We start from the raw sequence: 25,410 nt of genomic DNA on the forward strand, positions 1-25,410 counted from the left end.
AATTTGCAATACAGTTTGTGTTAATTATGTTTATAGTTGATGAGTAATAAGAGTTTGAAGTTCATTTTTTGAGGTAAAAACTGTTTTCTCTCCGCCGGGATCAGGTTGAGCTATTGGCCATTATTTTTGAACATTATGTAAAATCTGATCAACAGTTTTGATTCAAGATATTTTGATATATCGACATAAAATTTTCAAAGTTTTAAAAATTGAACATAGGTTTATCTACTATCCTGCAAATGCGCTACAGTAAGCCAACTTTTTTATCTTTTATCAAATAATATTTGTTTGTTTTTTGTAGACGAAGACGAAAACAAAGCAGTAGACAAAGGTGGTGGTGATGGGATGAGGATTGTTATGTTGTTACGCAACACTATAAAAGGTTTCTGTGATGTAACGCAGATGACAGATGTTTCATGCGCGTCATTTATCATGTGTGAAGTTTTATCGGAGTATTAGAAAGGGATTTGAACTACCCATCAATGATTAAAAGAGGACAGTACTTCGTTATTCCAAGTTTTGCTATTGTTATTAACAAATTGCAGAGACAAACTTTTGCATGTGTGAATATTTTTTTGAGCAATCAAGCATTTTTTCATGAGCAATGGTTTTTGTAAATTGTTTTTTTTTTCAATCACATTCATTTTTAGTTATTTTGTAAGTTTAGTTTGAATATAACATGTGTAATATCAAACAATTAAGAAAATGAACTATTATTCAAGTAATGAAATTTAAAAAAAATTAAATCGTTAGAAAACAATTTTTCGAAAATAATCATATAATGGAGAAAAAGTCTTTAGATATTGGAGAAAACAGCTGTGCAGTGGATCCGTAAAAGAAGCGAGATGCAGATTCGTTTTCGAGTAAGCAATCAATCCACGATCTACTGAACGAAGGATTTATCGCAGTTTGGATAATTAATTAAGTTTTAAACCAGCTCTGGCCATCTGCATCGAATTGTCGATAGTTTCTTAGTTACATATTGAACTTCAACTCGATATTAAAAAAAAAAAAATTCTTTTAGATTAAATACCAACTTTTGATAGCTCAAAATGTATTTGAAAGTGGCTAGCCACTACGGGCCAACTAGTTGATTATATATTTTAAAGAAAGTGTGGACGGAAGCTTCGTAAGCAAGAAAAGAGGCTAAGTAAGCATTGCAATTTGCTCTAAAATTAATTTATTTACACCAGTTAAGACGCACTACGAAAAGTGTAAAAATTATGCAAAGTTGTCGATGATTGTTGCTTCCCCTGAGAAATAAATAGCGATACGAAAAAAGAGGGATAGAGAATAAGATAAAGCATGGAGAGAGGATAAATTATCCAGAATGTAAAATATCCCATGTCTAAAATATACTTTGGTCAAAACTCTACAGTTCAAGCAACCAATAAAAAATTGTACTCAGTATGATTTTCAAAGAGCTCCGGGGCTTTCATTTGAGCATGCGAACATCAAAATCGGAATATGTCTACTTTTTTACACATACTTTTTTTTACACATACTTTTCTACACATATAAACAACATATTTACACATATATACATACAGGCACACATTCACATACATACAGAAATCGTTCAGTTCGTCGATCTGAGTCGATTGGTATACAACACATGGCCCTCCGTGCCATTCATTTTGCCTTGAAAGTCTAATGTCTAAAATAAAAAATACTCTTTGATCAATAATTCAAAATCTAAGCCACTAATCGAAAATCCACCCGGTAGCATTCTGGGGGAGAACAGTAGCTTTCGTTTGCGTATAAGATCATCAAAATCGGATATTGCGTTCTGTAAGAAAGGTGCGTTAGTATTTTGCGGCACATACATACACACACACACACATACACACATACACACACACACATACACACGAACAGACATTGCTCAGTTCGTCGAGCTGAGTCGAATGGTATATACGATTCGGCCCTCCGGATCTTGGATCTATTTTGCGTTTTTGGACCGATTTTAAAACATTTGTTTAGTATAACAAAGGTAAAAATTCATTCCTAACAAATTTCTCGATTTTTAATCAATTATTACCAAAGAAGGGGGAGGGGGGTATAAAAATGTGACGTAATTAGGGGGGTGGGGGCAAGGAAGTTGTGACAGCTTGTGACAAGGGGGAGGGGGGAGTTAATTTTTTCCAAATTTTGCGTGACATCATTAATGGATCGTTCCCTATTAGAAGCACTTTTTGGCGATTATGAGCTAAATTTGGGATCATTTTCTATTTTGGCATCTTCCGGCTATTAGAAGCACTTTCCTGCGATTCTAAGCTCAATTTGGGATTACTTCCTATTCTGGCCTTTAGAAGCACTTTTCGGCGATTCTGAGCTCAATTTGGAATCATTTTCTATTCTGACCTTTAGAAGCACGTTTTGGCAATTCTGAGCTTAATTTGAGATTATTTTCTATTTTGGCCTTTAGTAGCACTTTTCTGCGATTCTGAGCTCAATTTGGGATTATTTTCTTTCTGGCCTCTAGAAGCACTTTTTGGCGATTCTAAGCTCAATTTGGGATCATTTTCAATTCCGGCCTAAAGAAGCACTTTTCAGCGATTATGAGCCCAATTTGGGATCATTTTCTATTCTGGCCTTAAGAAAGCACTTTTCGACGATTCTATGTTCAATCTGGGATCATTTTCTATTTTGGCATCTTCTGGCCTCTAGAAGCACTTTTCGGCGATTCTGAGCTCAATTTGGGATTATTTTCTATTCTGGCCTTTAGAAGCACTTTTCGGCAATTCTGAGCTCAATTTGGGACCATTTTCTTTTTTGACCTTTTCTGTACTTTAGATGCGATTCTGAGCTCAATTTGGGATCATTTTCTATTTGGATCTTTTCTGGTTTCTAAGCACTTTTCGGCGATTCTGAGCTTATTTTGGAATCATTTTGTATTCTGGCTTTTAGAAGCACTTTTCGGCGATTCTGAGCTCAATTTGGGATTACTTTCTATTCTGGCCTTTAGTAGCACTATTTGGCGATTCTGTGATGAATTTGGGATCGTTTTCTATTTTGGCCTTTTCTGTCCTTTAGAAGCACTTTTCGGCGATTCTGAGTTCAATTTGGGATCATTCTCTATTTTGGCATTTTCTGGCTATTAAAAGCACTTTTCGGAAATTCTGTGCTCAATTTGGGATCATTTTCTATTTTTGCCTTTAGAAGCACTTTTTGACGATTCTGAGCTTAAATTGGGATCATTTTCTATTTTGAAAGGACGGAAATAAATCTATACTTTTGCTGGAGCACAACAAATAACTCATAAAATAGTGTATTTTCATAATAAAATGAAATTTTCCAAACTCGATTTTGAAATATCTCAATAACGGAAAATTTGTAAAACTTAACTTCGAAGTAAAAATTGTTTGAAATTTCTGCATTCTGGGCTTTCAATATATTGTTTTGGAATATTGTCAACTTTCAAGAAATTTATTCCTGAAGAGGAAATTTTCCTTTTTTTTGTTTAATATATATCGTACTGCATCACATTTCGAGCACTTAAGTTACGATGTTACTTTTTGTAGTAAAAAATCAACAAAAAATAAACTTTCTCATCGATCTTGAAGGTTAAGTGCGATTAAGTGCTATTTATATAGATTTAAACACGTTTTGTTCATGGAAACCAGAAGAATTTAGAAATCGGCTTTGATTCAAATTCCAAACACTTCTACGTAATTATTAAGAGATAGATAGGCAAGCCGTCTGAATACTGACTGTCACTTTTTTCAACGCCTGCTGATTCTCCGGAAGTGGCCCTACAGTAAAGATCTATACAACACAGGGTGAAGGACACTCCAAGAAACGAAATGGAATATAATAATCACTCTTTTTATTACACTAGCAATAAAAATTCGATTTTTATTGTAAAGTGTTCGAAGTTTGAATCAAAACGGTAGTTTAGAGTTTATTTTCTATTTTTTTTTAACTTGTAACAAAAATAACTTGAAAACGGACATATCTACGAAGTTAGTCGTTATGAGCTTTTTGATTTAAAATAATTGTTCACATCAATTAACATCATTGTAACACAGTTATTTGAAAAAACGTTGGAATCGAAAAAATGCTTTGAAACTTGATTTCTAATAATAAATTTATTTTTCATTCCTCTATCTTGAAATTTTGTTATCACTTCAAGCTTCTTTGAAAAAAAAAATGAAGGATAAAGTCACCTTATTTTCGTGTTAATTTAAATATTGTGTTTATTTCAAAATGTTTGTGGTGAACAAACTTTTTTTTTTCACAGTGCATATTTTTATAATAATGAAGCATCCGTTCTCTACAGTTTATTCTTAGGCAGTTTTTCTGTACGAACAAGATTTCTAAGCTACGATGATTTGAATAAAAAGTATACATACGCCCGTTTAGAAAATTACTCTTGAGTCTAAAATTATTTTCCTGAGTCAAATAGGTGTGCAAAGTTTCATTGAAATCAAAAATGGTTGATAAAATTTTCGCGTTTTCCGATCATTTGGCGTGGTTTTGCTTAACGTGTTTAAATTTCATTATCCTTGTTAGTACATAGCAATAGTAAGACTGTTAGAGAAAAAATAGTGGTTGAAGTGTTTTCATTGTATACGAAAAAGATCGATACTGAACCTCAAGCACTTGATTGCATCTAGAGAAGAAAGTTTACTTTTGATATGGCCTACATGAGCATGAGCATGAGCATGATTGACCGCCCGCGGTTGCTACTCCGTTATTGCCAGATCAGCTGAAATTACCCAGAGAACCAATGGATGATGCTTGGGACCAACATTCATCCTCAATGTGTAAAAACTGATGACCCTAATCTTTATATCAGGCAATACCAGCGCCGGCCGCATCCGAATGCAGGTCAAAGAAGGAGTTTGTATAGGAAAATGTTGACGTGATACTCGCTTTATTGGGAGCCGAGAACACCTCTGCACTTCCACGAGCAATCACTGGGATGTTGGAGAAAAGGAAAAGGTTTTCGGCTGGGTTCGTTTTGGTAAACGATGCGCTGAGTTTAAGTACCGGGCTCCTAATAAAAAAATATCGCGCCTACGAATTCATTATATCCGCCGTGAAAACATAACGTGATCCGAACTTATTCTGTTTAATGACGTATCACCTCAAAAATAAAGCGTACGCGAGAATATTGGACTTATGACCTTGAGCTTAAGCATGTAATCTCCGGCTAAACGGTTACCGAGAGACACGGGTTAATATCTGGGTACCAAGACGCGAAATCTATCCTATATATATACTCTATACCTAAAACCTATGAATTTAAACTTGCTCAAGCCGAAGACGCGTCCACACCGAAGCATTACACACGAAATCCGCGGGCATGCAGTCTTCATTTAGTCTATCTAAATAAATGATTCCTTCATTTCGTTTATTCACACTTGTTATTAAAGCCATGAATCGATTAGAAAAAAATAAGATCACAAAATACACAAATCCCAGTAATCGCTCGCCTCGAAATACACCCGAACGTCGAGTCACAACACCGCGCGACCACATAGTAAAATAAATGGATCCTAAAACAGAACGTTACTAATGAACTAAGTTAAAACTTAAATGTAGCATCACATAGTTCAAATCGGTATGAATATCCATAGATGTTCGAGCGTTGATAAACTGGCCATTATTGATTTGTTGTTTTTAAACAAATGTATACCGTTGATTAGCGCGGTCTGTGTCGTATCGAACCCGAATATTGCTTAGCCTATTTGAGCCTTTTCGTAATTATTATGAATTATCGATGCAAAAATTACCTATTAAATAGAAAAATTGCCAAAGTTTCATGCATCCAAAGCCTTCATAATTTAAAAATGCAGATATGCAATGGTCCAAAATTGCCTGCCTTATTGAATACAGAAAATAGCAATGTTCCATGCATCCAAAACCTTACAATTAAAAGTAAACGCATATATGCGTATTAGACTGATGTATATTCGAATATGCTTGTTTCGAGCTCTTGTTACGCCGACTTACAAGGTTTCGCCAAAACTTTTCAAAAATAAAGTCATACATCAATATTTGTCCAAAAGCTAGAAACATCATAAAAGTACAGCGTGAGAACTTAACTAATAAACCGTGGAATTTATTATGTAAAAATTGGGTTTAATCGATTTTTAAATATTAAACATCAAATAAGTATGAGTTTTGTTCCTGCCGCAATAATAATAGACATAGAATATCTGAATTCATGATTCGTTAACAAACGAATTCGAAAAGTTTGTTGCTCATCAACGACCTACTAGTTCCTCCGCCCTTTCGGCCATTAATATGGTTCAATCATAAAGTTTACTCTATTCACTTCCACAAATAAAAATCCATAAATAAAAAATAATAAACACGCCTCTCATTCTACGCAGGATTAAAACGCACATTGTTTTTAACAGACCCGTCTATGCGCAACCACAACTTTATTAAAAGCTAGAGAAATCAATAAAAAGGCACAGCAAGATTGATTAGTTCAAAATTAAAATTTCTATGCATCTGACAGTAGTGAAAAGAAATAAATAATTAAATAAGGCATGCAGTTATACCTATGAAATAGTATTACTTCATCGATATTTCCCAAACTGACATAAATTGGTTCGTTTCAAACTAGAAATTTACGCAACACTTTATCAATAAAAGTCCAATTGGAATAAAAATCCTCGCGTAGTTTGTTTGCATTTGCTGAATGCACTCATACAACAAAACAGCAAGCATAGCCAAAACGAAGCATACTCAAAAGAAATAAATGGGGAAAGACCATATATGGAGAATCTGGGAAGAGCGCTCTGCTTCAGGCGAAACGAAAATAACCGTTTTCCCTTTTCACGCAAATAAACACCTATCAGTAACATTTTTTTGTATGCATAGGTCAAATTTCTCCGCTATAGTAACTACCGCTATTTACAGATTACATTATATGTGTATGTACTTATTTCATTTGTTCGTCTGACAATCGAAAACACTGGAATACGACAATACACACACCATGTTGATGCCTCCCGTTTGTATACTTGCGATTTTGCGACACTTTTTTATTAACACACACAAGGATATTTGGCAGTCGTGCACTTGAACTAGAGTCGAATATTTTCACCTCATTTCTCAGTTACATGTGTTTCTATTGTTTTCACTTCACAGTTATCCCGTAACACTACTTTATAAATTAACACAATTTGTAGTATTTTTAATGCCATTTTAACCCCGTTATCAGTAAAAAAACTGCCGCACAAAAAATAAAATGTGGTCAGCGTGCAAGGGCTGCCAACTCTTCGTCGAATCGTAGCTTACTCTTTACTTTTGATATGGCCTACAGAAGAAAAAGGAACCGTATGTACAAACAAAGTAACTATTCTTGGGATTGTCCGGAGCTGTGCTCCCTTGCCACTTCCGGAGAGCTTTTTTGTTTATTCCCATTCAATCGGGATAGCCTTTGATGTACCCTCATAATAGAGTCAGGCACATCGAAACCTTTCACGATACAGTAGAACGTTATTTTTACTCGGCACTCACAAGTCGAGTCGAAATATAATGAATGGCCATATCTATACAGGGAGCCAAAAATACCTGAATTGCGGTTATTTTTCTCTGTTTTCCCTGGACTAGTTAATGAAGGTGAAGAATTTGTCGAATGTGTGTCCCTTTACCGCTCGAAGACTGGCAAGCTTTCGCATGTAGTCATGGTGATCAAAAACCGCAGAGTAGTTTCACCGGATACAGTTTGTATGTAATAGGTTTGCGGTGAATCCTTAATTTTTTCTCTCCTTTCTGTTTTTCGTTTTAGCTACAATCTAGTGTTTCTGGTGCTCACCTACGGCATTCCGATGCTAATCATGATCGTGTGCTATTCGCTTATGGGTCGAGAGCTCTGGGGCAGCCGATCGATCGGAGAACACACCGACCGCCAGCTGGAATCGATGAAATCAAAGAAGAAGGTATGCAGCAACATACTTTTTTCTATATAGGTATGTAATAAAAACATGCGCCAGCAATGCAAAAACATGGAAGCCAACTTTCTGCAAGTCATAAATTACGGTTATTCGCGGAATGCTTTTTTTACTCTGAAGCAGTTGTTTATTTATATTATTTTATTTTTGTTTTCCAAAAAATGCATTTCAACATTTACTTTTCCCTCTACAGTGTAGCACATAAATAAAAAACTGTGTTTGCACTGACGGTAACGGTGGGAGTCAGTGCAAACACGATGAAGCCACGCGAAAGAATTTAAATTCTGTATCATCAATTTTAACTCGGAAAGCCGTTGAACCGTTTGGGAGGAAAGTTTGATTCACTGGGATATTGGTTGCTATGATCCAAGCATCAGTACCTACATGTTTCTGTCAAGTGTCCACTCGTACTACTGTTTCTGCAAGTGAGCCAGACGATTTGTTCTGTTTCATCAAAGTTGTGCAGGGTGGTCTTCGGTTTCCGTTGAGAGGGAAATCCACTCGAAGTAGCTGTCCGATATGGAAACGGAACCACTCGAGAATACCACGGAAAGTTTTCTGGCATACTTATTGAAGCACCGAAGAGCTTCGGAGAAGAATTACCGGCTAGAGTTATTTATTTTACGGTGAAAGCAATCGTTTCTCGAAAAATAATTTGGAACGTCGAAACAAGATAATTAATAGCAATTGAATGCGAGACTCAGTTGAATTATTCCACAATCGATCCAGACACGCAACTTACACGGAAAATTTACATCGAAGGTCCTTTGGGATTGTTCAAGCAAACTCGTCGGGTTCAATTTCGTTGTACCCGGAACTGCTACTTCTGCTGGTAATCTCCGACCACCTCTTGAGGGGGGTATTTTGATATAGAACGGTGTCCCATCCGATAAATGCAGACTCAGGTTAATAGAGAAACCTAAAAAAAAAAATGATTGCGGCTTACTGAAGCGTTGCAGAAATTTTACAATTTCCTAGAATTTTCGCAACGCAGTCGCACCTGTATCTGCCTATGTTTAAACACGTTAAAGCATTAAAACAGCAATCAATAAACTTCGGTTGCCATTCGTGGGGGAGGGCCGTCCGGGATAAACCACCACGCGTGCATGTGCCAGGATCCTGATGGTTAATGGTTATAATTTCGTGGTGTATTTTTGCCGCAATTGGTCTTTGAGTATTCCATTCACAATGCTTGCTGGAAGCATGCGAGTCGTAACCTTTCGACAGTCGGTGTTTTTTGGTCACGATTTCGTTAAATAAAAGCGGGCTTCGCAATATGTTGAACGGTTCGATTCACACCCCTCCTGGCTGTGAAATGTTAAAATATATAATAATATAAAATAGCGTTGTATTTTTTGGGAATCATCATGAAGAGCAATAATATCTGCTAAAACGATCAAAAGGTTTTATTTTTAAATCATTTTCCTCTACCCACTTCTTAAAAAAAAAAAAAAACATTAAACAAGCTAATTTTATGGCTTGAATTGGCCTTGAATATTTACAATGTCATGCACCGTGACTGCAGATAAACAGAATCGTTACGTAAAAAGTTTCTCAAGTAACACGAACTGCTTCATCACCGATCTATCGATGATGATGGGAAATTATAGGTCGTATATTTCTTCTTTGATCTACTTTCCTGGCTTATCATTACATCAGCGACTTCAGAGCGGGTAAAGCAGTAATTTATCCATTGAAAAAAACGGGAATAGGATATCTTTGAAAAAGTGCCGTTTCGGGAATCTTGAATTTATTCATTGCAATAGGATTGTGTGTAATTTAAATATAATTTTCGGGAACGGTTTTCAACGATTAGGCTTAGTTTGATATTATGAGCTATCAGTTTGTTTGTTGGCATGTTTGTCCTAATTCGGAATAATTTTCATTTATCATCGTGTTTTGACTAGTAGCGGTGTTTTTGTTTCATCTTCTTAGGGTAACATTCGGTTCTCATTTCGGGTGGGCTGTTTGTTATATTTTTTTCGATGTCATGAATAAACAGTGCCTGCTCGTGGAGCCTGAATGAAGCTATACGAGTTTAAGTATACCGCAGGATCGGTAACAAATCAAGCAGCACGTGGCAAATCCAAAGTGATGAAATTATTACGTATCGTGATGAAGCACGGGACGGGTGGCAGATGGTGTTTAATCGGTTTAATTTATATCGTGCGGTAATAATTTGAATCAATCACACAGAGGAATTAATTTAGATTTACGTATCGTTTGTTTCAGTTTGCGCGTGAAGCTGATCGTCGCTAGTTGGGAATTGTTTTCGAATTCAATTGAATTTTGGGAGGTTTAACGAATGAAATAGTACCTCAAGAACGTGACATTACAACTCGCTGGTTTGTGTTGCATCCTGAGCATGAAAATCGCTGAAAACCCCTTCTAAAGGCCAGAACACGCCAAAATAGAAAATGATCCCAAATTGAGCTCAGAATCTCTGAAAGCCTCTTCTAAGGGCCAGAAAAGGCCAACATAGAAAATGATCCCAAATTGAGCTCAGAATCGCTTAAAACCCCTTTTAAAGGCCAGAAAAGGCCAAAATAGAAAATGATCCCAAATTGAGCTCAGAATCGCTTAGAACCCCTTCTAAAGTCCAGAAAAGGCCAAAATAGAAAATGATCCCGAATTGAGCTCAGAATCGCGTAAAACCCCTTCTAAGGGCCAGAAAAGGCCAAAATAGAATATGATCTCGAATTGAGCTTAGAATCGCTTAAAACCCCTCTTAAAGTCCAGAAAAGGCCAAAATAGAAAATGATCCCAAATTGAGCTCAGAATCTCTGAAAGCCTCTTCTAAGGGCCAGAAAAGGCCAAAATGGAAAATGATCCCAAATTGAGCTCAGAATCGCTTAAAACCCCTTTTAAAGGCCAGAAAAGGCCAAAATAGAAAATGATCCCAAATTGAGCTCAGAATCGCTTCAAACCCCTTCTAAAGTCCAGAAAAGGCCAAAATAGAAAATGATCCCAAATTGAGCTCAGAATCGCTTAAAACCCCTTCTAAGGGCCAGAAAAGGCCAAAATAGAATATGATCTCGAATTGAGCTTAGAATCGCTTAAAACCCCTCTTAAAGTCCAGAAAAGGCCAAAATAGAAAATGATCCCAAATTGAGCTCAGAATCGCTCAAAACCCCTTCTAAGGGCCAGAAAAGGCCAAAATGGAAAATGATCCCAAATTGAGCTCAGAATCGCTTAAAACCCCTTTTAAAGGCCAGAAAAGGCCAAAATAAAAAATGATCCCAAATTGAGCTCAGAATCGCTTAAAACCCCTTCTAAGGGCCAGAAAAGGCCAAAATAGAATATGATCTCGAATTGAGCTTAGAATCGCTTAAAACCCCTCTTAAAGTCCAGAAAAGGCCAAAACAGAAAATGATCCCAAATTGAGCTCAGAATCGCTCAAAACCCCTTCCAAGGGCCAGAAAAGGCCAAAATGGAAAATGATCCCAAATTGAGCTCAGAATCGCTTAAAACCCCTTTTAAAGGCCAGAAAAGGCCAAAATAGAAAATGATCCCAAATTGAGCTCAGAATCGCTTAAAACCCCTTCTAAGGGCCAGAAAAGGCCAAAATAGAAAATGATCCCAAATTGAGCTCAGAATCGCTTCAAACCCCTTCTAAAGTCCAGAAAAGGCCAAAATAGAAAATGATCCCAAATTGAGCTCAGAATCGCTTAAAACCCCTTCTAAAGGCCAGAAAAGGCCAAAATAGAAATGATCCCAAATTGTGCTCAGAATCGCTTAAAACCCCTTCTAAAGTCCAGAAAAGGCCAAAATAGAAAATTATCCCAAATTGAGTTCAGAATCTCTGAAAACCACTTCTTAAGTCCAGAAAAGGCCAAAATATAAAATGATCCCAAATTGAGCTCAGAATCGCTTAAAACCCCTTCTAAAGGCCAGAAAAGGCCAAAATATAAAATGATCCCAAATTGAGCTCAGTATCGCTTTAAACCCCTTCTAAAGGCCAGAAAAGGCCGAAATAGAAAATGATCCCAAATTGAGCTCAGAATCGCTTAAAACCCCTTCTAAGGGCCAGAAAAAACCAAAATAGAAAATAATCCCAAATTGAGCTTAGAATCGCTTAAAACCCCTTCTAAAGTCCAGAAAAGGCCAAAATAGAAAATGATCCCAAATTGAGCTCAGAATCGCTTCAAACCCCTTCTAAAGGCCAGAAAAGGCCAAAATAGAAAATGATCCCAAATTGAGCTCAAAATCGCTTAAAACCCCTTCTAAAGGCCAGAAAAGGCCAAAATAGAAAATGATCCCAAATTGAGCTCAGAATCGCTTAGAACCCCTTCTAAAGGCCAGAAAAGGCCAAAATATAAAATAATCCCAAATTGAGCTCAGAATCGCTTAAAACCCCTTCTAAAGTCCAGAAAAGGCCAAAATAAAAAATGATCCCAAATTGAGCTCAGAATCGCTTAAAACCCCTTCTAAGGGCCAGAAAAGGCCAAAATAGAAAATGATCCCAAATTGAGCTCAGAATCGCTTAAAACCCCTTCTAAAGTCCAGAAAAGGCCAAAATAGAAAATGATCCCAAATTGAGCTCAGAATCGCTTAAACCCCTTCTAAGGGCCAGAAAAGGCCAAAATATAAAATGATCCCAAATTGAGCTTAGAATCGCTTAAAACCCCTCTTAAAGTCCAGAAAAGGCCAAAATAGAAAATGATCCCAAATTGAGCTCAGAATCGCTTAAAACCCCTTCTAAAGGCCAGAAAAGGCCAAAATAGAAAATGTTCCCAAATTGAGCTCAGAATCGCTTAAAACCCCTTTTAAAGGCCAGAAAAGGCCAAAATAGAAAATGATCCCAAATTGAGCTCAGAATCGCTTAGAACCCCTTCTAAAGGCCAGAAAAGGCCAAAATAGAAAATGATCCCAAATTGAGCTCAGAATCGCTTAAAACCCCTTCTAAAGGCCAGAAAAGGCCAAAATAGAAAATGATCCCAAATTGAGCTCAGAATCGCTTAAAACCCCTTCTAAAGGCCAGAAAAGGCCAAAATAGAAAATGATCCCAAATTGAGCTCAGAATCGCTTAGAACCCCTTCTAAAGGCCAGAAAAGGCCAAAATAGAAAATGATCCCAAATTGAGCTCAGAATCGCTTAAAACCCCTTCTAAGGGCCAGAAAAGGCCAAAATAGAAAATGATCCCAAATTGAGCTTAGAATCGCTTAAAACCCCTCTTATAGTCCAGAAAAGGCCAAAATAGAAAATGATCCCTAATTGAGCTCAGAATCGCTTAAAACCTCTTCTAAAGGCCAGAAAAGGCCAAAATAGAAAATGATCCCAAATTGAGTTCAGAATCTCTGAAAACCCCTTCTTAAGTCCAGAAAAGGCCAAAATAGAAAATGATCCCAAATTGAGCTCAGAATCGCTTAAAACCCCTTCTAAAGGCCAGAAAAGGCCAAAATATAAAATGATCCCAAATTGAGCTCAGAATCGCTTAAAACCCCTTCTAAAGGCCAGAAAAGGCCAAAATATAAAATGATCCCAAATTGAGCTCAGAATCGCTTTAAACCCCTTCTAAAGGCCAGAAAAGGCCAAAATAGAAAATGATCCCAAATTGAGCTCAGAATCGCTTAAAACCCCTTCTAAAGGCCAAAATAGAAAATGATCCCGAATTGAGCTTAGAATCGCTTAAAACCCCTTCTAAAGTCCAGAAAAGGCCAAAATGGAAAATGATCCCAAATTGAGCTCAGAATCGCTTAAAACCCCTTCTAAAGGCCAGAAAAGGCCAAAATAAAAAATGATCCCAAATTGAGCTCAGAATCGCTTAAAACCCCTTCCAAAGGCCAGAAAAGGCCAAAATAGAAAATGATCCCAAATTGAGCTCAGAATCGCTTAAAACCCCTTCTAAAGGCCAGAAAAGGCCAAAATAGAAAATGATCCCAAATTAAGCTCAGAATCGCTTAAAACCCCTTCTAAAGGCCAAAATAGAAAATGATCCCGAATTGAGCTTAGAATCGCTTAAAACCCCTTCTAAAGTCCAGAAAAGGCCAAAATAGAAAATGATCCCAAATTGAGCTCAGAATCGCTTAAAACCCCTTCTAAAGGCCAGAAAAGGCCAAAATAGAAAATGATCCCAAATTGAGCTCAGAATAGCTGAAAACTCCTTCTAAAGGCCAGAATAGGCCAAAATAGAAAATGATCCCCAATTGAGCTCAGAATAGCTGAAAACCTCTTCTGAAGGCCAGAAAAGGCCAAAATAGAAAATGATCCCAAATTGAGCTCAGAATCGCTGAAAACCCCTTCTAAAGGCCAGAATAGGCCAAAATAGAAAATGATCCCCAATTGAGCTCAGAATAGCTGAAAACCTCTTCTGAAGGCCAGAAAAGGCCAAAATAGAACATGATCCCGAATTGAGCTTAGAATCGCCTAAAACCCCTTCTAAAGTCCAGAAAAGGCCAAAATATAAAATGATCCCAAATTGAGCTCAGAATCGCTTTGAACCCCTTCTAAAGGCCAGAAAAGGCCAATATAGAAAATGATCCCAAGTTGAGCTCAGAATCGCTGAAAACCCCTTCTAAAGGCCAGAAAAGGCCAAAATAGAAAATGATCTCAAATTAAGCTCCGAATAGCTGAAACCCCCTTCAAAAGGCCAGAAAAGACTAAAATAGAAAATGATCCCAAATTGAACTCAGAATAGCTGAAAACCCCTTCTAAAGGCCAGAAAGATCCAAAGTAGAAAATGATCCCAAATTGAGCTCAGAATCGCTGAAAACCCCTTCTAAAGGCCAGAAAAGGCCAAAATAGAAAATGAACCCAAATTGAGCTCAGAATACCTGAAACCTCTTCTGAAGGCCAGAAAAGGCCAAAATAGAACATGATCCCAAGTTAAGCTCAGAATAGATGAAAACCCCTTCTAAAGGCCAGAAATGGCCAAAATAGAAAATGATCCCCAATTGAGCTCAGAATAGCTGAAAACCCCTTCTAAAGGCCAGAAGAGGCCAAAATAGAAAGCGATCCCAAATTGAGCTCAGAATAGCAGAAAACCCCTTCTAAAGGATAGAAAAGGCCAAAATAGAAAATTATCCCAAATTGAGCTCAGAATAGCTAAAAACCCCTTCTAAAGGATAGAAAAGGCCAAAATAGAAAATTATCCCAAATTGAGCTCAGAATCGCTTAAAACCCCTTCTAAGGGCCAGAAAAGGCCAAAATAGAAAATGATCCCAAATTGAGCTCAGAATCGCTTTAAACCCCTTCTAAAGGCCAGAAAAGGCCAAAATAGAACATGATCCCGAATTGAGCTTAGAATCGCCTAAAACCCCTTCTAAAGTCCAGAAAAGGCCAAAATATAAAATGATCCCAAATTGAGCTCAGAATCGCTTTGAACCCCTTCTAAAGGCCAGAAAAGGCCAATATAGAAAATGATCCCAAGTTGAGCTCAGAATCGCTGAAAACCCCTTCTAAAGGCCAGGAAAGGCCAAAATAGAAAATGATCTCAAATTAAGCTCAGAATAGCTGAAACCCCCTTCAAAAGGCCAGAAAAGACCAAAATAGAAAATGATCCCAAATTGAACTCAGAATAGCTGGAAACCCCTTCTAAAGGCCAGAAAGATCCAAAGTAGAAAATGATCCCAAATTGAGCTCAGAATCGCTGAAAACCCGTTCTAAAGGCCAGAAAAGGCCAAAATAGAAAATGATCCCAAATTGAGCTCAGAATACCTGAAACCTCTTCTGAAGGCCAGAAAAGGCCAAAATAGAACATGATCCCAAGTTAAGCTCAGAATAGCTGAAAACCCCTTCTAAAGGCCAGAAATGGTCAAAATAGAAAATGATCCCCAATTGAGCTCAGAATAGCTGAAAACCCCTTCTAAAGGCCAGAAGAGGCCAAAATAGAAAGCGATCCCAAATTGAGCTCAGAATAGCAGAAAACCCCTTCTAAAGCATAGAAAAGGCCAAAATAGAAAATTATCCCAAATTGAGCTCAGAATAGCTAAAAACCCCTTCTAAAGGATAGAAAAGGCCAAAATAGAAAATTATCCCAAATTGAGCTCAGAATCGCTTAAAACCCCTTCTAAGGGCCAGAAAAGGCCAAAATAGAAAATGATCCCAAATTGAGCTCAGAATCGCTTTAAACCCCTTCTAAAGGCCAGAAAAGGCCAAAATAGAACATGATCCCGAATTGAGCTTAGAATCGCCTAAAACCCCTTCTAAAGTCCAGAAAAGGCCAAAATATAAAATGATCCCAAATTGAGCTCAGAATCGCTTTGAACCCCTTCTAAAGGCCAGAAAAGGCCAATATAGAATATGATCCCAAGTTGAGCTCAGAATCGCTGAAAACCCCTTCTAAAGGCCAGAAAAGGCCAAAATAGAAAATGATCTCAAATTAAGCTCCGAATAGCTGAAACCCCCTTCAAAAGGCCAGAAAAGACCAAAATAGAAAATGATCCCAAATTGAACTCAGAATAGCTGGAAACCCCTTCTAAAGGCCAGAAAAGGCCAAAATATAAAATGATCCCAAATTGAGCTCAGAATCGCTGAAAACCCCTTTTAAAGGATAGAAAAGGCCAAAATAGAAAATTATCCCAAATTGAACTCAGAATAGCTAAAACCCCCTTCTAAAGGATAGAAAAGGCCAAAATAGAAAATTATCCCAAATTGAGCTCAGAATATCTGAAAACCCCTTCTAAAGGCCAGAAAAGGCCAAAATAGAAAATGATCCCAAATTGAGCTCAGAATAGCTGAAAACTCCTTCTAAAGGCAAGAATAGGCCAAAATAGAAAATGATCCCAAATTGAGCTCAGAATAGCTGAAAACCTCTTCTGAAGGCCAGAAAAGGCCAAAATAGAACATGATCCCAAGTTGAGCTCAGAATAGCTGAAAACCCCTTCTGAAGGCCAGAAAAGGCCAAAATAGAAAATGATCCCAAATTGAGCTCAGAATAGCTGAAAACCCCTTCTAAAGGCCAGAAAAGGCCAAAATAGAAAATGCTACCAAATTGAGCTCAGAATAGCCGAAAACCCCTTCTAAAGGCCAGAAGAGGCCAAAAGAAAGCGATCCCAAATTGAGCTCAGAATACCTGAAAACCTCTTCTAAAGGCCAGAATAGGCCAAAATAGAAAATGATCCCAAATTGAGCTCAGAATAGCTGAAAACCTCTTCTGAAGGCCAGGAAAGGCCAAAATAGAAAATGACCCCAAATTGAGCTCAGAATAGCTGAAAACCCCTTCTAAAGGCCAGAAATGGCCAAAATAGAAAATGATCCCCAATTGAGCTCAGAATAGCTGAAAACCCCTTCTAAAGGCCAGAAGAGGCCAAAATAGAAAGCGATCCTAAATTGAGCTCAGAACAGCTGAAAACTCCTTCTAAAGGCCAGAATAGGCCAAAATAGAAAATGATCCCAAATTGAGCTCAGAATAGCTGAAAACCTCTTCTGAAGGCCAGAAAAGGCCGAAATAGAAAATGATCCCAAGTTGAGCTCAGAATAGCTGAAAACCCTTTCTAAAAGCCAGAAGAGGCCAAAATAGAAAGCGATCCTAAATTGAGCTCAGAACAGCTGAAAACTCCTTCTAAAGGCCAGAAAAGACCAAAATAGAAAATGATCCCAAATTGAGCTCAGAATCGCTGAAAACCCCTTCTAAAGGCCAGAAAGGGCCAAAATAGAAAATGATCTCAAATTAAGCTCAGAATAGCTGAAACCCCCTTCTAAAGGCCAGAAAAGACCAAAATAGAAAATGATCCCAAATTGAACTCAGAATAGCTGGAAACCCCTTCTAAAGGCCAGAAAGATCCAAAGTAGAAAATGATCCCAAATTGAGCTCAGAATCGCTGAAAACCCGTTCTAAAGGCCAGAAAAGGCCAAAATAGAAAATGATCCCAAATTGAGCTCAGAATAGCTGAAAACCCCTTCTAAAGGCCAGAAAGGGCCAAAATAGAAAATGATCTCAAATTAAGCTCAGAATAGCTGAAACCCCCTTCTTAAGGCCAGAAAAGGCCAAAATAGAAAATGATCCCAAATTGAGCTCAGAATAGCTGAAAACTCCTTCTAAAGGCCAGAATAGGCCAAAATAGAAAATGATCCCAAATTGAGCTCAGAATAGCTGAAAACCTCTTCTGAAGGCCAGAAAAGACCAAAATAGAAAATGATCCCAAGTTGAGCTCAGAATAGCTGAAAACCCCTTCTAAAGGCCAGAAAGGGCCAAAATAGAAATTGATCTCAAATTAAGCTCAGAATAGCTGAAACCCCCTTCTAAAGGCCAGAAAAGATCAAAATAGAAAATGATCCCAAATTGAGCTCAGAATCGCTTTGAACCCCTTCTAAAGGCCAGAAAAGGCCAAAATAGAAAATGATCCCCAATTGAGCTCAGAATAGCTGAAAACCTCTTCTGAAGGCCAGAAAAGGCCAAAATAGAAAATGAACCCAAATTGAGCTCAGAATAGCTGAAAACCCCTTCTAAAGGCCAGAAAATGCCAAAATAGAAAATGATGATTGAGCTCAGAATACCTGAAAACCGCTTCTAAGAGCCAGAAAAGGCCAAAATAGAATATGCTCTCAAATTGAGCTCAGAATAGCTGAAAACCCCTTCTAAAGGCCAGAAAAGGCCAAAATAGAAAATGATCCCAAATTGAGCTCAGAATAGCAGGAAACCTCTTCTGAAGGCCAGGAAAGGCCAAAATAGAAAATGATCCCAAATTAAGCTGAGAATAGCTGAAAACTCCTTCTAAAGGCCAGAATAGGCCAAAATAGAAAATGATCCCAAATTGAGCTCAGAATAGCTGAAAACCCCTTCTAAAGGCCAGAAAAGGCCAAAATAGGAAATGATGATTGAGCTCAGAATAGCTGAAAACCCCTTCTAAAGGCCAGAAAGGGCCAAAATAGAAAATGATCTCAAATTAAGGTCAGAATAGCTGAAACCCCCTTCTATAGGCCAGAAAAGACCAAAATAGAAAATGATCCCAAATTGAACTCAGAATAGCTGGAAACCCCTTCTAAAGGCCAGAAAGATCCAAAGTAGAAAATGATCCCAAATTGAGCTCAGAATCGCTGAAAACCCCTTCTAAAGGCCAGAAAAGGCCAAAATAGAAAATGATCTCAAATTGAGCTCAGAATAGCTGAAACCCCCTTCTAAAGGCCAGAAAAGACCAAAATAGAAAATGATCCCAAATTGAACTCAGAATAGCTGGAAACCCCTTCTAAAGGCCAGAAAGATCCAAAGTAGAAAATGATCCCAAATTGAGCTCAGAATCGCTGAAAACCCGTTCTAAAGGCCAGAAAAGGCCAAAATAGAAAATGATCCCAAGTTGAGCTCAGAATAGCTGAAAACCCCTTCTAAAGGCCAGAAAAGGCCAAAATAGAAAATGATCCCAAATTAAGCTCAGAATAGCTGAAAACTCCTTCTAAAGGCCAGAATAGGCCAAAATAGAAAATGATCCCAAATTGAGCTTAGAATAGCTGAAAACCTCTTCTGAACGCCAGAAAAGGCCAAAATAAAACATGAACCCAAGTTGAGCTCAGAATAGCTGAAAACCCCTTCTGAAGGCCAGAAAAGGCCAAAATAGAAAATGATCCCAAATTGAGCTCAGAAAAGCTGAAAACCCCTTCTAAAGGCCAGAAATGGCCAAAATAGAAAATGATCCCCAATTGAGCTCAGAATCGCTGAAAACCCCTTCTAAAGGCCAGAAAAGCCCAAAATAGAAAATGATCCCAAATTGAGTTCAGAATAGCTGAAAACCCCTTCTAAAGGCCAGAAAAGGCCAAAATAGAAAATGATCCCAAATTGAGCTCAGAATAGCTGAAAACTCCTTCTAAAGGCCAGAATAGGCCAAAATAGAAAATGATCCCAAATTGAGCTTAGAATAGCTGAAAACCTCTTCTAAAGGCCAGAAAAGGCCAAAATAGAAAATGATCCCAAGTTGAGCTCAGAATAGCTGAAAACCCCTTCGAAAGGCCAGAAAGGGCCAAAATAGAAAATGATCTCAAATTAAGCTCAGAATAGCTGAAACCCCCTTCTAAAGGCCAGAAAAGACCAAAATAGAAAATGATCCCAAATTGAGCTCAGAATCGCTGAAAACCCCTTCTGAAGGCCAGAAAAGGCCAAAATAGAAAATGATCCCAAATTGAGCTCAGAATAGCTGAAAACCGCTTCTTACAGTCAGAAAAGGCCAAAATAGAAAATGATCACAAATTAAGCTCAGAATAGCTGAAACCCCCTTCTAAAGGCCAGAAAAGACCGAAATAGAAAATGATCCCAAATTGAGCTCAGAATCGCTGAAAACCGCCTCTAACGGTCAGAAAAGGCCAAAATAGAAAATGAACCCAAATTGAGCTCAGAATAGCTGAAAACCCCTTCTTAAGGCCAGAAAATGCCAAAATAGAAAATGATGATTGAGCTCAGAATAGCTGAAAACCGCTTCTAAGAGCCAGAAAAGGCCAAAATAGAAAATGCTCCCAAATTGAGCTCAGAATAGCTGAAAACCCCTTCTAAAGGCCAGAAAAGGCCAAAATAGAAAATGATCCCAAATTGAGCTCAGAATAGCTGAAAACCCCTTCTAAAGGCCAGAAAAGGTCAAAATTGAAAATGATCCCAAATTGAGCTCAGAATCTCTGAAAACCCCTTCTAAAGGCCAGAAAAGGCCAAAATAGAAAATGCTACCAAATTGAGCTCAGAATAGCTGAAAACTCTTTCTAAAGGCCAGAATAGGCCAAAATAGAAAATGATCCCAAATTGAGCTCAGAATAGCTGAAAACCTCTTCTGAAGGCCAGAAAAGGCCAAAATAGAAAATGATCCCAAATTGAGCTCAGAATAGCTGAAAACCCCTTCTTAAGGCCAGAAAGAGCCAAAATAGAAAATGATCCCAAATTGAACTCAGAATCGCTGAAAACCCCTTCTAAAGGCCAGAAAAGGCCAAAATAGAAAATGATCCCAAATTGAGCTCAGAATAGCTGAAAACCTCTTCTAAAGGCCAAAAAAGGCCAAAATAGAAAATGATCCCAAATTGAGCTCAGAATAGCTGAAAACCCCTTCTAAAGGCCAGAAAGGGCCAAAATAGGAAATGATGATTGAGCTCAGAATAGCTGAAAACCGCTTCTAAGAGCCAGAAAAGACCAAAATCGAAAATGATCCCAAATTGAGCTCAGAATTGCTGGAAATCCCTTCTAAATGCCAAAAAAGGCCAAAATAGAAAATGATCCAAAATTGAGCTCAAAATCGCTTCTAAAGGCCAGAAAAAGCCAAAATAGAAAATTATCCCAAAGTGAGCGCAGAATCGCTGGAAAGTTCTACTAAAGCCCAAAAAGGCCAAATCTAAATCTAATTCGAATCTTATTCAAATCCAATTCAAATCCAATCCTAAACCAATTCAAATCTTGTTCAAATCCAATCCCAATCCAATTCTAATCATTTCTTATTCCAATCCAAATCCAATCTAGAACCATTCTAAATTCAATTCAAATACATTTTAAATTCAATCTTAATGTATATTGTCTTATTACTTGCTTTCTTCATATGTTTTTGACTTTATACAACACGATATTTTAAATCGGAAATAATTTTAGAAATTTGGTATGAAAAACAGGTATTTTGTTGCTTTTTTCAGCTTGAAATCCTCGGCGATAACTGTTCTTTCAAAGATACTTCTGTTGTTTATGAAAGAAATCTGCCTTGTTTAAAAATTCGAGAAACTTGTACAACTCTCAATTTGGATTGTGCGTTTTCCCTTGTTTAAAAAAATGAACAAGAATGCTTACCTCGAATTGCAAGGAGAACTCGTCATGACGATCAACGGAAAATTAGCTACCAATTTTCTTATGAGACCAGGTTGAATTTTTTATCTTCGAAATCGAAACAACTAGCAGAAAATGCGAAGATTGAACAAGTGGTTCGTATTCTGGTGCCTTGCCTTACCTTTACTCCTCTCTTTCTCGTAGCTACTTTACTAGGATTGTCAGATACCGACGATGTTGCGATGGGATACAGCAGTCACATAGTTACTTACCGTAAGGTCAGTTTTGTTGACGAAGCTCTCACTAATCCTATTGAGATGGCCCCGGAGTCGAATAGACTGGAGGAAACAGCGGCGGTGTGATGAAGTTGAAATTCAAACGACCATTCCTCCTTCCACGAGGGGAATATTTCCATACTTGTGGGATTTGAATTCCGGTGCTTCCGGTTTCAGATTGCAGCAGCGGCCTACGCATTGGCTGATAATGAAATAAATTGTAGGGGATTACAAAGGATTTAAAAGATTATGTGCCTGGGCTAGCGGTTATTGGTAGATTTTTTTTGGTGTTTATTAGTTAGGTATTTATTCTAGGATTCAAATTCAATTAGCATCTGAAAAATTACTGACACTGCGTCACAAAAAAAGTCCGATAATCGCTATCATCGGCAGCGTTTTTTGAGCTCTTAACTTATCTGTATCGGATTGGTTGGGCTATTTTGGTCCTATTCGAAGCAGGTATTACCCGCTGATTGTATTGGCAAAGTAGACTGCAAAATAGGCTGATTCTATCCAAAAAGCATAATTAGAACGAGGGGAATTATCTCATCGATAAACAAAGCCTAGCCTTGGTGCTACATTCCGTATCATCGGAATTCGACCTTCTGTTTATTATATAATTGCGGGGCTAGCGCTACAATCCTACTGACAATAACAGTCTCTCTCGAGCCGAGACTAGAACCTACGAAAACTGGCTTGTTAGGACAGCATCGTACCTCGAGACCAGCTGGGAGAAATCTCACCGATACCAACTAGTATTTTTTCACCAGAAAATAAACTCCACTCGTATGTGAAAAATCCTTCGGGTGTGACCTGTTTTAAATGTAAAGTTTACAGCAGTAAAAACAATTTCTTTAAAGGTTAAGTAAATAAAAGCATAGTTTGCAAAATCTCACGTTGTTTTCTTTGTCTTTTTAGGTCGTCCGTATGTTCATCATTGTGGTCACTATTTTTGCTATCTGCTGGTTGCCCTATCATCTGTTTTTTGTATATGCCTATCATAACAACCAGATGACTTCATCTAGCTACGTGCAGCAGCTGTACCTGGGCTTCTACTGGCTGGCCATGTCCAATGCGATGGTCAATCCCATCATCTATTACTGGATGAACGGCAGGTAAGAGCCTGGAAAACCGAGTTCTGTCCCTGTAGCAGTAGCGTAACTCGCAGCACTTTTAATTCCATTAGCATTTCGACAAAAGCAATTTTTTCACGAATATTAAAAAAAGAAACCCCCGATACCATTATTTTGCCCAGCCTCAAATGGATCGGGTAGAGTTTGTTCGAACATTCTTCCCCGAGAATCGTATTGTCATAGAAATGTTCGTTCGGTTTTCTGGACCAGTCTCGAGAGCACGGTGGTTGTCATGTCATTGCCGATGTGATGCTTTGCCATCGCTCTGTTTAACCAAATTCCCAGCATATCCTTCTTTTTCTCGTTTTGTTACTCTCGTTACAGATTTCGAGTATACTTCCAAGAGATCATATGCTTCTGCTGTCTGCAGCTTATCAACACCCGCATGCAGGACGGCGGCCCGCCGGGTGTGCTGCTCAACAAGAACTCCAACTCCGAACTTGGTCGGTACCGGTCCTGTGAGTATATCTGTCGTTTCTATTTTTTGATGTGCGTTTTATTGGAACAATTCTCTTAGTTGAGCTAGTGTAAAAAAAAAGAATGGTTTAGCTAGGGATTTCATTTCGTTTCCAACTCTGTCTTGTTTGAATTCTCTGAATCAGGCTTAGCTGGAATGGAAGTGACTAAGTGAGTGTGCATATTGAACAAACTTCATCTGCATTATTTTACCTGCCACCTGAGTATAATCTTACGTTCGTGTTCAGTGCAATGAAGTATTTGCCATTCTTGGTTTCCGTGCTAAACTGTTCTCTCCAGTACTCTAGTATTCGATTTGTCAGAAGAAAAAAGCAGTTTCAGATCTAGTCTCAATACTTATGCAGGAACATACTGTCCCTTGATCATTAATGTTTTGAAGGTGAAGGTGAGCAGAATCGCGCTGAACGACGTTGATGATTTTCAATTAATGTATGAATTTATCATTCAAAACATTCCAACCCTTTCCGTAAGAACTGTTCGCCCAATCATCTCGTTGTTAAAGAATGAACTGTTTAATATTGATCATATATTACAATAAAACCTATTATTTCCGTTGGAGAACCACGGACAAATTAGAAAAAAACGTGTATTTTCCTTGATATTAAAAATTTTCCGAGCTTAAATTCAAAATAACTCGAAAACCGATGCAATTAGAATGTTAACTATTGAAAAAATTTTGATTTCAAATGACTGTCTGAATCATTTAAAGTCATTAGAATACAAAAATTTTGAAATTAGATTTTTTTTTAAATGTTTTGTGTTCCACAAAAAAATTGATTTTTATTTTCTCCATCCTAGACTTTCCATTAAAAAGTTGCGTAATTACTTCAAGTTTCTTTAAAAATTTAAAAAAAATCTCTCCATCTGTGAGAAATGCTCAATTGTGCTGAACCAAATATGTGTGCAAAGTTTCATTCAACTTAAAAACGGTCGATAAAATGTTTGCGTTTTTCCAGATGATTTTGTTCAGGTGGAGGATTCATATGGATGGTTTTCAATGTATCAATTCATAGCAGAGCTGCGAAAAGTCAATATCATACTACTGACATTGCGCCAAAATGATGCAACACCAGAATCAGCCAACTACGATGCATGGTTCATTACAAAAGAGTTTGCGATGTTATAATGATTCTCTTAGCGTCAACTCTCACTCTCAATTTTTTCTTGCTATCTTTCTCGATCATTCGGGTATGGCTGTACTGAGATTGAACCAGCAGAAATATCAAGTTCATTTTGACAGCATGATGTTATGGGGATAGCAAACATAAAATCAATGATTTTTCTTCAATTGATATGTATGATATTGATATATAGTCGGCGTGCGATCAAACCGAATTAAGCGCCGTTTTCTCAGATTGAGTTATTGACATCCAGTGGATATGAGATGTAATAATCTATCTATTATGAAGTAACGAAATCGTTTGAGCATTTGATAACGATATTATAACAAAAATTCTCTGTAACAGCTTGTACACAGCAATTGCGGCGGTAAATGTTTTTAGAAGCTTGGTTCGGTTCGACTGCACGCCGACTAAAAGCATTGTCAATAAACAACTATTACTTCGTTTTGTAACTGAGCGTACTTTAGTTTGGTGCTTTTTCATAACACCAATTGTTTTAGAAAGAAATCTATTAATATTTTTCAAATGATCTCATATCTGAAAAATAATATTGCATTTTTATTTGTTTTTTGACAGCATGAGTTTATTAATTTGATTCTTGAATATTGTGCTTGTTGTAGGTTAAACTAAAGACAGTGTTAGTTCGCGGCAAAAAATGAATCGCGGGTGGCAAAACAGAAAACTTCAAAATATGAATGGGTATGTATATTTATATACAGATCCTGTTAAATTTTGGCACGGTTCAACTTTGAAACTGTTCAATTTCGGTTCGGAACGGTTTTGCTTTTCTCCTAGTTTTCATTCATATTTTCTTTCAACGAAGAGGATGGC

General features: G+C 37.6%; 1 protein-coding gene across 3 annotated transcripts in view; it reads left to right on the forward strand.

Annotated features, from left to right (window-relative positions):
- The window catches only part of LOC129733885 (tachykinin-like peptides receptor 86C), a 230,652-nt gene that overhangs the window by 155,340 nt on the left and 49,902 nt on the right, over nt 1-25,410 (forward strand). For all 3 annotated transcript variants that reach the window (XM_055695465.1, XM_055695466.1, XM_055695464.1), the window contains exons 8-10: nt 7,754-7,904; nt 22,767-22,963; nt 23,306-23,439. In XM_055695465.1, the coding sequence (XP_055551440.1) occupies nt 7,754-7,904; nt 22,767-22,963; nt 23,306-23,439 (482 nt within the window). The remainder of the gene's footprint in view (nt 1-7,753; nt 7,905-22,766; nt 22,964-23,305; nt 23,440-25,410) is intronic.

Source organism: Wyeomyia smithii, chromosome 1, assembly GCF_029784165.1.
Source record: "Wyeomyia smithii strain HCP4-BCI-WySm-NY-G18 chromosome 1, ASM2978416v1, whole genome shotgun sequence".
NCBI classification, from domain to species: Eukaryota; Metazoa; Arthropoda; class Insecta; order Diptera; family Culicidae; genus Wyeomyia; species Wyeomyia smithii.